At 39.3% G+C, this 13,178-nt stretch overlaps 1 protein-coding gene across 1 annotated transcript; it reads right to left on the bottom strand.

The window, feature by feature from the left end:
* Positions 1–5,208: 5,208 nt before the first annotated feature.
* LOC102205082 (tetraspanin-8-like) lies at positions 5,209–12,251 on the bottom strand. The gene is made up of 8 exons (XM_005742289.2): positions 12,200–12,251; positions 9,948–10,067; positions 9,736–9,810; positions 9,100–9,195; positions 8,408–8,527; positions 7,242–7,274; positions 7,060–7,143; positions 5,209–6,140 (listed from the first exon to the last, which is right to left on the bottom strand). The coding sequence occupies exons 1-8, from the start codon at positions 12,209–12,211 to the stop codon at positions 6,054–6,056; spliced, it is 627 nt and encodes a 208-aa protein (XP_005742346.1). The 5' UTR covers positions 12,212–12,251; the 3' UTR covers positions 5,209–6,053.
* Positions 12,252–13,178: the final 927 nt, after the last annotated feature.

Raw genomic sequence — 13,178 nt, forward strand, 5'->3', positions numbered from 1 at the left:
GCCTGTTCGTCTGTGTCTATATGTCAGGTTGGGTCTTAGACTCAACCTCTCTGGGTACATCTCAGGCCCTCCAAAGTACGGAGGCCTATCTCCCCTCACCACACTCCCTGCCGGTGGCTGATGCCCTCAGACGTTGGTGTGTTGGTGGTCCTTGTCGACTGGGGCTGGGTGCTCATGTATGTACCGGCTCACTCCTGGTGGACGATTGGCGGGGCCTGGTGCCTGTGGACCGGCAGAGCCCACGGGCACGCCACTGCAACCCCCTCTGGCCTCTTCTCCGTAGCTGCTGGGTGACCTCTCGTTTGGGGCTCTACTCAGCTCTTCCCAGGAGGGTGACACGGTTCCCCCCCTTTTGGTGGTCCTCCTCGGGTCCTCGTACTCTGGGGCCTCTGGATGTCGGGGGCCTGGATCTCCTCCATACCTGCTTCATGCCCTGGGTGACGGGGCTATGGCTCCTCACACTCCCTAGCAGATCGTTACATGGAGAAACCTTTGGAATACAAGCATGCTGATCCACACAGGTATGCACACAGGTAGGGCTGCACGATTAATCGTTAGAAAATCGCGATCTTGATTCATACTTATGTGCGATCTCATTTCCAAATGACAACGATTAAAAAAAAAAAAAAAAAAGACGACGACGACGATTGTACCGCATTTTGATCCGGGACGTACTCTGCATGAAAACAAGCGCTCACTCTTCCTGCTCAACAAATAACAAGGGCGGAGCTTTATACCACGTGATACAGAAGCTGTGCTGTGCCATGTGATGCTAAAAGTAGCAGGGAAAAAACAACGGAGAGCACATCAGGGATGACGAGAAAGTCACAGGAGAAAATCCGTTCCGGTCAACCACCCAAACATCAATAACGGGAACCTTATACAGCGCTTCCCTAGACCCGTCGAACTCCCGCAGGCACAAAGAAATTACGGAGGCTATCACTTATCACCTGACCAAAGATATGGCTCCCATCAACACTGTGCAAAACGAGGGATTTAGGAAAATGATCAACACCCTAGACAAACGCTACACAGTGCCGTCCAGCAACTATTTTTCTATTGTGGCACTACCTGCTCTATACACGCAGTGTCGAGCAACGGTGGAGACAGAATTTCAAGCAGTACAACATTTTGCGGCAACAGAAAAACGTGAGACATTTCTTGTTTTTTATGTTTATTTATTGTTTTTATGTTCAGTCTCAACTGTTACGAAGTTGATGTGCAGTTAATAAGTGCAATAAATATTTATACTGGAAAAGAAAATCGTGATCTCAATTCTAAGCCAAAAAATCGTGATTCTCATTTTATGCAAAATCGTGCAGCCCTACACACAGGTGTACACACGGGTGTTCACAGACGTGGACTACACCTTTCTTGGCTGCTGCCTCAAAGCACATTGTGCGCTGTCTATCTTGCGTGCTGCACAATATCGTTTAATATTCAGTATCTACTGATAGCTAGTTTATTGTGATGGTGCTGTATTTATTATGTTGCTCTTTTTTTGTTTGCTTTCTCTTCTGTTTTTTTTTCTCCATACAGGTGACCCAGGTGTTTTGTTTGTTTCTCTTTCTTTCTTCCCCACTTTCTCACCGTCTCTTCTTCCCTCTGGTTTTCTTTCTCTCCCTCTTTCTTTCATTCTTTCTCCCTGTCCTATCCCCCAGTGATGTCTGTCCCGTTGCAACCGAAAATAAAATAAATACATAATTATAATAAAGGTCAATCAAATGGACCAATATGGCAAGGCCATGATGATCCACGTGGTAAAATAAATCCGCTTGGCATCTTTCTTGGCCTTAAGACAACAATTCTGATGGCTAAAGATCCAAACGGGAAACAAAAAAAAAAAAGAGAAAAAAAGAAAATGCAATTATTCGAGAGCTGCATTTTTAAAGGATAAAATAAAGTTTCAAAGCAAATGAATTCAGTTTCAGAATATAAGATTCAATTTCAATTAGGTGACGATTCATTTTCAAACCAACACATTGAATTTCAAATTAGGATAATTTGGGATAATTCGAATTCAGTTTTAAAAAGCATTTATTCAAGTTACAATTCAGATTCAATCTGAGCACTTCAAATTTTAATTTAACTTATTCAAATTCAGTTTTTGATGGCACAAAGTTCTGCCCATATGGAGCAACCTCCAGGTACCCACCCAGGGACTCCAAGAAGGCTAAGTACTCTGAACCACCACTCAGCGCATAAGTGCAGATGACAGTCAGGACCCGTTCCCCGACCCAAAGGTGCAGGGAACAAACCCACTTGTCCACTGGGAGAAATCCCAACATACAGGCAATAAGCCGACAGGATATTAGGATACCCACCCCAGCCCTCCGCCTCTCACCAGGGGCAACTCCAGACTGAGACAGAGTCCAGCCCCTCTACAGGAGACTGGTTCCAGAGCCCAAGCCGGTACCTCTCAACCTCACGCACTAACTCGTGCTCCTTACCCACCAGAGAGGTGACATTCCATGTACCAATTGCCAGTCTCAGTAGCCAGGGATCAGTCCGCCAGGGCCTCTGCTCCTGGCTGCCGCCTGGCTCACAATGCACCCAACCCCTACAATGCCTCCTGCGGGTGGTGGGCCTGCAGTTACAAACAGTATCCCTCGTTCCTGATTTTTAGTTCCAAGCACTTCTTATAATGACTTATTACTGGTGAAATTTTGGATATATTAGCTCTTTATAGAGTGAAGTTGCAGGGGAGAACATATTCTATAAGCCTTTAATATTTAATAATATTTTAAGCTGTAAAAAAAAAAAACCCATACCTTTTCTTTTTGGTATATGACCAAAAATAAACTTTTGTGAAGAAGAAAAAGTGATAAAGAAATATTCCCTTCAAAATGTATGTTTCCACATGCCAAGAATTTGTCTTGGCTAAATGATTTAATCAAGTAATAGTGAAGCAGTAGTGGCAGAGAGGGTGGCATCAAGTGATGATGGACCAGAAGTGGCTGTAGGAACTAACTGCGGGAGGGCTGTGGCTGGTTATGGGCCTTCAGGTTGAGGTGACATAAATGAAGATGATAGTGCACCAGACGTTTTTTTTAAAACACCAGTGTAGCTTTACATGGCCGATGTTTACTTTTGAAATTATAACCCCCTTGGAACCTTGAAGGTTGGTGCTTTGGTCCTGGATAGCTGTTATAACGCATGAGCCTAAATAATTGGCTTCCAGCTTTCCTCCTTTCCTCTGCTGATTACTTATATTGGCTCTTAAAACCCTGTCACTGACTTTGAAGTCAGCATTTGTTGTTGTCCTTTTTATTTTGTTCTTTGTCTTTTCCACTGCTTTGCTAACATGCTCTTTCACTAGTTCCAAAAGCTGTTTGTTTTGTAAAGTCCTGTTACAACTCTTCCTGCTCACATATGCTTTTGTCAGCCTGTGAAGCAAAAGGGAATTTTTGCCTTGAATCAGAAATCAATCGGTGTCATGAATAGTGCCATGATTTCTAGATCGGGGAAAGCAAACAACCTCTGGCTAAGCAGCAGGCACAACACAAAATAGGTAACTTGTCAGTCCAGGACTCTGCAGTCTATTTACACCTACAGGCCAGTCAATGGACACTCTTTCAATGATGAGGATGTACACAGCCTGGACTGGGAGGAAAGCTGATTTGAGCAGAGAGTCAAGGAGGTCATTTGTGTGAAAAGGGAAAACCATCTCTGAAACAAGAAGGGAGCCTAAGGGTATGCTGTGATTGCAGCCATTCCTCAACTCTCTGTGAATATACTTATACTTTACTATACTATACTGTAATTTATGTCATATTTCTGCTATTAATTGCTTGTTATGGATTTTTTTTTTTCATGAAGGCCGTGCCCTAGTGCCCTCTATTGACGAGTCACCAGCAGTGCCTAAACCTAAAGCTCACTGAAATTCTTAGGCTTGCACTATTTATCCATGTTAACCAAACACCATATTCAATTTACAGAGCCAACCTTGTATTTCCTTAGGCTACAAACTCATCAAAACAACAAGCATACAATAGTAAACCATAAGCCAGAGAGAGATGGTATATTGCTCAGTGTTATTTACTTCCTGTCTGAAACATTTCCAGGGTGATATGATTACTGTGAGGAAATACATTATAATACATTATAAAAGAAGAGAGTGAGGCATTGTGTGTTTTCAGTCTCTAGTTTATTTATTAATGATATTAAAGCAGAACATATAGCAATCCTGTAACAATATATCTTTAACTTTAATACATTGGTAGCACTTTCTATTACAGCTCTGTAATAAAGTGGTGACAGAAGGGTAACAAGGGAGAAACAAGAGTATAATAATGTGGTAATTTCTGAGTTGTTACCATGCAATTACCAAAGTAATATAAGTAATATACAAGTAATATCATGGCAGCAACAGTAGTTACAGTTGAGTAATATTACCCTGAAATTTATGTAATAGAATAATAAGAGCCCCAAAACGGGGGGAGGGGGGGTAATAATATGGAAATGCAACTCTGTAATAAAATGGTAATAGCAGGATAACAAAGACAAAACAAGACTGGAATAATGTGGTAATTTCTAAATTATTACCACTCAATTACCTCTGGGGCAGTTTCTGTATAATGAGCAGGAAACAGAGCTGCAAAATGCAAAACTGTCTGTTAGAAAGTGCTGCCAATACATTTTCTTTTTTCCATTTTAATGACAGATGAGTTTTCTGTCAGTGGATGATCTATTTTTCTGTTTGTCACTTAGCTTTTATCACCATACATGACATTATGATAAGTAATTTTTAGTCATTTTCTAGTACTCATACGCTCCAGTTACACAAGTGTACCTTAAATGGACAAATCTGATTTTACAATTCAACCGTAGAACAACCACAGAAAGACAGTTTTCACCTTAAACTATGATGACTCAAGTGCTTCCCACATACAAAACAACAACAACACAGTTTTAAAATTTATATATTCATTGTTTTATATTTCTTTATATTTCTTATGGGGTGATCGTGGCTGAAGAGTTGGCAGTTCGTCTTGTAATCGTAAGGTTGCTGGTTTGAGCCCCAGCTCCGACAGTCTCAGTCGTTTTGTCCTTGGGCAAGACATTTCACCCGTTGCCTCCTGGTGGTGGTCAGAGGGCCCGGTGGTGCCCGGCAGCCTCGCCTCTGTCAGTGCGCCCCAGGGCAGCTGTGGCTACAATGTAGCTTGCCATCACCAGTGGGTGGATGACTGAATGTAGTGTAAAGCACTTTGGGGTCCTTAGGGACTAAGTAAAACGCTATACAAATACAGGCCATTTACTATTTTATCATTTACTTTACAAACACAGGCAGGTGACAGCTTAAGTGCCATTCTGACTTGGTCATTTTAACCCAAAGAGGTTTTGACTTCAATTTGAATGTAATAATAATTTAGATTATTGACCCTATCTCAGAAACAGAAGGAATCAGTCTTTCACTTCTCATATTTACTTATTTGTTCTTAACCAGGGGACAAATCAGTGCATGTTTAAATGTAATCCAAAAAAATCAGTTCAAGCTAAACAACTCTTTAACCTCTTCAGTGAATGTCATACGTAAGGACAAAGCAGCCAAACAATCCAAACAATTTCAACTACACAGTTGGATGTTTGTTTTTGATTTTTGTTTTGATCTAGTGAAGTTTAGTTGGAGTTTTCATTGTTTTTAATGCAACCAGAAAAAATTTCCTATTCTCAACAACTTCAGCCTCCACGGTTTATCAAAGTCAGATTTAGAGGTTCAACTTCTTTTCATTAAAAGGTCTCTACATAAGATGTGTAGAATACTGCATACCATCACATAACACATAAGAGACATAAGGCTTTAAAAAATGTTTTGCTTTCTAAGCTATGCTTTGTACATTGGAAAGCTGGACAGAAAGGCAGCAGTTTCTGTCCTGAATAAAATCCTGCAGCATGCCACATTGCCATTTGTTTGCTCTCTCTCAAGGCAAACATTAGTTTTTTTTCATAAATCAAAGTAAAAAAAAGAGGTGATGTCCTGACCAGAGAGTTCTCTTGTGGTCACCTAATGCAATGGTTGATGATCAGAGGACATAGCTGCATGGTGGTTCTCTTCAGTAGCCTTTCATGGCAATGCCTCCTCCAGTGTCATTACGTTGGACCTGATGGATCATGAAGATGGTAATAAGCAGGCCCAGTAGCTATAAAGACAGGTAGATGAACAGGGGGTTAGTTCACAAAAAAGGTAGGCGATAATATTAAAAAACTACAGTTCAACAGCACTGGTGGTGAAGCCCGCTGAGGATGACAATGATGTAAATGCTGCAGCTCCAACATGGCAATTACTAGCTTTTACTCAGAAGCTGAAGAGGAATTACCAGCTTTGTTGCTAATAAAGCGGTCAACGTGCTACCTGTATTTATGTGCTACACAATGATGTATAGTCGACACACTTGAGAAGGATTCATGTCTCAGTGCTTGACAGTGGTGTGGCTCAACAAAAAAACAGACCTTTAAAAGCAAAAGGATAAAGAAAATATCATTCCTCTCAGTTTAAATATTTTAAATGTTTTGTTTTTTATTGTAAATAAAACATGGGTTTATCACATCTGAAAATCAAATTTAAAAAGCAAATTAACATGGGAACTTGGAATGTAGTTTTGTGGGTCAACATGCAAATAACTCACCTATACTATTGCGCCCATACTTGTGTTAATCATAAAGAATTATTACCAGCAAATATCCACTGGAAATGCAGTCATGACCAAAGGTTTTGGCAGTTGAACTGTCTGTTTTTCTTGGGCTTTCCCTTTTCAGTTTTTATTTTTATTTTTTCACATTTCTTTGATAGAGTGAAGCTAAGCCTTGAAGGTACAGTAACAACATTACTAAGGAATGAACACTAATAACATTAAACAGTATTTAGCAACAAAAATGTAATCATGTATGCAAATAAGCTAAGATTCTAGCAAATGTCTGAAAAAGCATCTTAGAAATGCTACTAAGAGTTTTTATTTCCAAGATTTTTTTAAAATAAAATAAGATCTTAAAGAACAATGGAGTCACAGTGATATACAGTGATAACCTGTGACAATAAATGAAAACAACAGTGAAGCTTACTGCTGTCACAGCAAATCCAAAGAAGAAGCCCAAAGCGATCTTGAAGAAAATGTCTACCACCGAAAACATGACGTCACCGCAGGACTGCAGAAGAGAATGGAAGATAGTTATTACATGGAAATCTATCAGAATGGCAGGCTGTAGTGTTTGGATTAGCTGATAGGGGTTGGGGGATTAAATACCTGTGCAAAGACTTGCTGTGGGCCTCTGGTTCCCTGTAAGAAAACAAGAGGATATTGTGTATTCAAATAGAAACAGTTCATTATTAACTTTCAGATACATATTATAAAATATAAATTACTGTAGGGCAAAACACAGTTACATTTGTCAATGTGGAATGGATGGCTGCAAAATTACTCAACTTGTAATTTCAAAGTGACAATCTGACACTAATTTCACGCAAAAAGCTTCTTTAGCCAGGAGGTGTATATCATGTCAGAGCCAGGCACAACTCTTAATTGCTCAAGACTTTGGGTGTCTGCCACGGTGATAGTTACTGGATCCTGTTCAGGGAGGTTGCTGTGGTCTGCTCTTAGTCCCACTAGCCACTGAGCATTGTTGTAATGTGTTGTCTCCTTCTTCCATATGCTCTTCCAGTATTGCTCTGTTTCTAGCCTTGGTGGTGCTGTTCTCACATTGTTCCCCTGCCACACGCCTTAGATGGTTCTGTGGAGAACAGCTGGTTAATTCTCCTGCCTTGCATCTCTCTTGTATACCTCTTCAAGTGGCTGGCCAAGGCTGTGAGTCTTTGTTTATCAGTTTTCTAGGCATCAGGTATGGACAGTACTTGTTAGGCACCTTCTTCATCACAGCTTTCTGCAGCTCAGATATTTTGCTAACTCCCTTCTATGCTACCTTGATCTTGGCCTCTTGTCTCCTTCTCGATGGAGGGTACTGCTCCTTGTGGCTGTTCATCTTGTAGCCAGGGAGCTCAGTGATCACTGCTGCCAGAGAGTAGATCGATTGGTTTTGGTTATGGTCACAGTAGGGATTGCCCGCAGTGCTGTATTCACATATTTTGTTGTTCAGAGGGTATTTCACATAGCCTTGGTAATCGACCCGGTGAGCTGTTCTCGCCTTCAATGTAGCAGTTGTTCTTCTTGCTTGGTACCCAATCCAGAGGGTGGAGATGATGATATCTCCCCCCTGACCTAATTTTCTGGCTTCCCCTTGCCGTAGCATTTGCAGTGTACCTTGTCAATCTCTAGTTGTGATGGTAGTTTCTTCTTCTGGATGTTGGAAAACTAAGCTACTAGTTGTTTCACCATTAGTGTAGATAGCAGAATTAGTCATTTCCTGATATTCTTTGTTTTTTTCTTAAAATCCAGTTTTATTTTACAAAACTAACCTGAGGTCTGGTTTTGCATGAGGAATATCCTCCATATCCCAGATTTGAAGGACTGCATTCACAGGAATTGGGAATTTCCTCACCCCAGTCGTTAGCGCTCACTATTCCACAGCATTTCATCTGTTAACACATAAGAGAATGACTTCAAATAATTGAAAATTCTTAATGAAGTTCTGCACTAATGTAAATGTGTCAATAAAGTAACTATAATGTAATTATTAAAAAACAATTCAGTCGAAAAATAATTAATAAAAGGTTTTCTGTGTAAGGTGGAGTCAAAAAGTTACTTGACATTTTTATTTCAAACGTGTATATTTGCCATCATTTTGTCATATCATTCCATTCTTTTGTTTGAAAAGGAATAGACAGAAGTATACACTTATTTGGCCCTACCCCCACAAATTTTACATCTCATTCATTTAGTTTTCTTTTAGTCTCAAATTAAACAAATTTGGTTGATCTCCCCTATCAGGGTTGGTCCTTGATCACTTCTGAGCCCTTCCAGTACCACTGCTATTCAGATCACTACCTGCAAGTCCTGTATTGACTACTTGTACAAGTAAATTTGGGATTTCACCACACTTGAGCAGACATTGGACATGACCCTCTGTATCCTCGCTATTCTGGCTATATTGGCTATTCTGTTCTATTTGATTCTACTGTCATCAGGTTAATAGTACAAAGAACATTACAGATTGCTGTAAGGCTTCAAGCATATCTCTCAAGGATGGTTCTTTCATGTAGGGCTCTGCTAGTTCACTAGAGGTACTGTAGAAGATAGTCTTTGTCTGCAAAGAAAAAAAGAATATATTTAGTATCACGGTAAACAGATGAGAAGCTATATTATCAACAAGACAGACAGAGAAGGACAAAAATCTCAAATATGCAATGAATGAATACCCAAAAACAAGAATAATTAAAGTAGAAAAGAAAACAAATTCTATTTCTAAAATTATTTACTGGCTTCTTTTAATTTACTGATGAATTTCCCACAAGAAACATTACTAATATTTTCCATACTATCCATTAGGTCCTATGGTCATGTCCAATTAGGACAATTCATTAATACAGGCAATTGTTAATGTGTGTGATAGTGTTATTAAGGTGGAAAGAAAAAAAGGAATAAATAATTAAAACTATGTTGCTGAGAGAAAGGCAAGGGTGTTTTTCTAATTTCAGACACAGACAGAAAAAGAAGGCCACTAGATAACAGTAGTAACTGTAACAGAAACACAGATGTAAAGTAATACAAAGAAAGAGAGAAAATGTGATGAAAAAAACTTGCATCAAGAAAAATTATTGGACAGGCAGAGAGGAGAAGAGATCACCTGGTTTCTTTTGACCGCTACAACGATGCCAAAAATCATCATGATGATCATTCCAATGCCCATAAATCCTGCAAACTGTACATGAAGGAATGTTAAGAACATTAAAAGAATCATCACTTTGTTCTTGTTTTGTTCATTGTGAAATTAAAAGCAACAAAAAATAAACAGGTATCACATCATTATCTTGTTTGATGCAGGGGTCCTGTACTTACTATTTTGAGAACGAGGGCTTTCTCAGAGCAGGCAGCGTAGATTCCCAGGGAGGAGACACCAAGGACACCAATGGCAAAAACCCATGACCAGCCCAAGCCTGGCATACCAAATGCTGACATCTGCTCGAGAAAGAACAGGAAACAACACAAACATTGCATTGATCCTTACTTCTTGGAATAAGCGAAAGCAAACACAGTTATCAGTGACATGCTAGACATGAATCTCTGGTTCACATCAGATTGAGTCTAATATCTGTGCCATCTAGCCATGCTACCATAGATCATAAGGCAAGCATTTCAAAACCTAAACCAGGCCATGCCAGGACCATCCAGTAAGTCACATTCAGTGAAGAGGCCATCCACTGTAGTACCTTCTCGGGTTAGAATAAATTTGCAGTTGTTAGGCTTAACTAGCACAACATCAAATTTACTGAAGTTTTAGTAAAGAACAGGTCGAATCAGACAGTGTTAACAGACATTTATAAAACTGTAACGTTGTAGTCACAGTCTTCGTTCTGTGAAGCAAAGACAGCAGTGTGTGGATTAGTCATTTTTAAAATGACGTAAATTGTGAGGGTTGTCCACTGGGAGCGCTGTGGAACACACCAAAAGCAGATCAGCAGGCAAAGACATCAGTGGAGACATCCTCTCTGCTTTAAAGCCTCAAACTTTCCTTTCTGATTAAGATTATAATTAGGGTGCATGAGGTGACCGTGAGCCATCTCTCAGTTATGCTGCTTTCCATAATGCACTGAGCACTTTTCTGCTGCTCCAGTCCTTCCAGCAGCAATGTGATTTCATTCTGCACATGGCAGTTTATAGAAAACTGTTTATGTAAAATATATAACTTAAAAATGGTTATTGATATTAAAACTACTCTTTTGTTACACAATAACAGAAAGTTGAAATACATTGTGTAGGGCAAAAACACAAACTGGTTCATACTGGAGCATATATATGGATATCAAATTTCAACTCATTAACAATGAACATCGTGGAGACTGTTATCCCCCAGATGACTGCCAGACTCACAGGCTACAGGATATGACTGTAAAACCTGATTACAAGTCCTGGAAATGAACTGGAGAAAAAAAAGAGAAAAAAAACTGTAGATAAACAAACAAAAAAACACTATTTCATTTAGTGACAACAATGAGCTAAAACATGTACTCCATTAAAAGCTCTGTGTTTCTGGTTTGACAATTTTGTCAGAGCCAAGCTGTAATTACTGTTACAGAGAAAATGAGTTGTGAGAGCGTTAACTTCCCCCAGGCAGCATCTGTTCTGTGTTAAGAGCAGAAATGAGAGCCTCCACTACATCTGGACAGCTGCCTGATTCTATATAAACACGCCGAGTCCTTCACGTCGGCTGAATCTAAACATTTCAAAATGAGTGTTTTCCATTTCACGTGCGTGCTTTTAGAGAATTATTGTATACACATCATGTCCTGACTAAATCTGGTTCGGGGCTCAATGCAAACCAGCTGCTTTTGTCTTTTGAGTGTTTGTTTCAAAGCATTACTGAACTCTGTTTTTATAGAACTCTTTCTTATCAGTACAGAACAAAGATCCAACCATAACCTGTCATGACTTTAAGAGTGGTTCATGATTAAGTCAACACAGATAAACACTTGATTATTGTATCACCTGATGAAGGCAAATTAAAAACACAACTTGCAGTGAGTGTTTACCGAAAATAGATAATAAGCAAGGGGGGAATTATTCTGGCTTAAAGCCAGACCTGATTTATTATTCCAGACTTTGACAGGAAGACGGCCACATGGTTTATGTAAGAACACAAGAAAAAACATCTGGAGTGGGAGAGTTGTTTTTATGGTTGGGCTTTCATAGGTTAACCACAAGAGGAGTAGCTGTTCTCTATTACTTATGCTACGTTATGACAGTCAACGGCAGGGAGTTGAGAGTGGTATCAAAGCTGGACACATGAACTAATATCAGTGAAAACAGACTTATGATACTGATTAGTCCAAAAGTGTCTGTAGGCAGACTAAAGAAATTTAAATAGTGTGGTCCTTGTGATTTTAGTTCTTTGTTGAAGGGTGACATATAATCATGATATTTCCGCTTGGCTTTCTTTCTAAGCTCCGTATGTATGAGCCTAATAAAATCAACACGTTGAATAATCAAAGCATCGCTGTGGAAATCCCAATTCCACTGAAGGTATTTTTGGCTAAAAAATATCATTCGCCTTTCTTTTATTCTGTGTCAACAGAGATGTAGTTTATGTTTACCTGCACAGCCATGGCAGTCGCCCTTACTGCCAAGTAAATCAGCACACATCCCAGGATCTGTGGAAACCGAATCACAGTGTTCAGTTTGTGTTTAACAAAATTAAAGCTCCAAGTATGGTGGACTAAGTGTGCTAAAAAAACATTTACAATAAAGGCTTTGTAAACAGTGCACTAAGACATAATTAATAATAAAAAGTGATTATCTTATTTTAAAACTGAAACTTGCATGGTTCAGCCAGGGAAAACCTGCCACATTTCAGCGCTTCAGCCATTTTACACCTTTAAAGCATGTCAGCCATTTTAGGTTACACAATCTCTCTTCCTGAGATGTGTAATCCTGCATGCAACCGTTAAGAGCTTTTGTCACTTCTACACTGCACAACCTGAGGGCGACAAAGCTAAAAACCTGATCAGAGACTTCCTCAGGCCTAGGCATGTTTCCTGGCTGGTGAAAACACCCAAGAAACATGGATCTGAAACTGTTCCAGACCCAGGCTATTATTATTCTAAAAGTAATTTAATATAAGATTTTTGTTTTATGTAATTTGATTTTAAAAACTGTTTTTTCAAAACATTATTACAAGTAAATGTTTGTTTGTTTGCATGTTTTGTGTAAATGGATGGAAATAAAATCAATAAGTATGAATAAAAAGAAAAACCTCTGTGTTAAAAATTGAAAATTAATTATCTTTTAAACCACATTTCTCATTTTGTTCTGTTTGACTGCACAAGCTCATTGTTTTTTTGTATTTTTTAAAATCATTTTTAGTTCTCTTACTACAAAGACGTTAAAAGGCTAATCAAAGTAAAAACAGCTTCTTCAAACTCCACCTTGTTTTCCCCCACCCTGCCTTTTTTCCATTAGGGTAAGCTAAAAAAAAAAATTAACAAAGGAGAGGAGAAGCTGCTTGGTGGTTGGCTGGTGGAGTGAAATATGACCCTGTTTTCTTCTGCTTTGTGTGTGTGTGTGTGGGGGGGG

This window comes from Pundamilia nyererei, unplaced genomic scaffold, assembly GCF_000239375.1.
Source record: "Pundamilia nyererei isolate P.nyererei 1_Seehausen unplaced genomic scaffold, PunNye1.0 scaffold00119, whole genome shotgun sequence".
In the NCBI taxonomy this organism is placed as follows: domain Eukaryota; kingdom Metazoa; phylum Chordata; class Actinopteri; order Cichliformes; family Cichlidae; genus Pundamilia; species Pundamilia nyererei.

Excerpts from the sequence above, each read along its gene's own strand:
- LOC102205082 (XM_005742289.2), bottom strand. Across the intron at positions 9,196-9,735 it reads TAGCGGTCAAAAGAAACCAG|ACAAAGACTATCTTCTACAG; the intron begins GTGATCTCTTCT and ends TTTTCTTTGCAG. Across the intron at positions 7,275-8,407 it reads CATGCAAAACCAGACCTCAG|GGAACCAGAGGCCCACAGCA; the intron begins GTTAGTTTTGTA and ends GTTTTCTTACAG.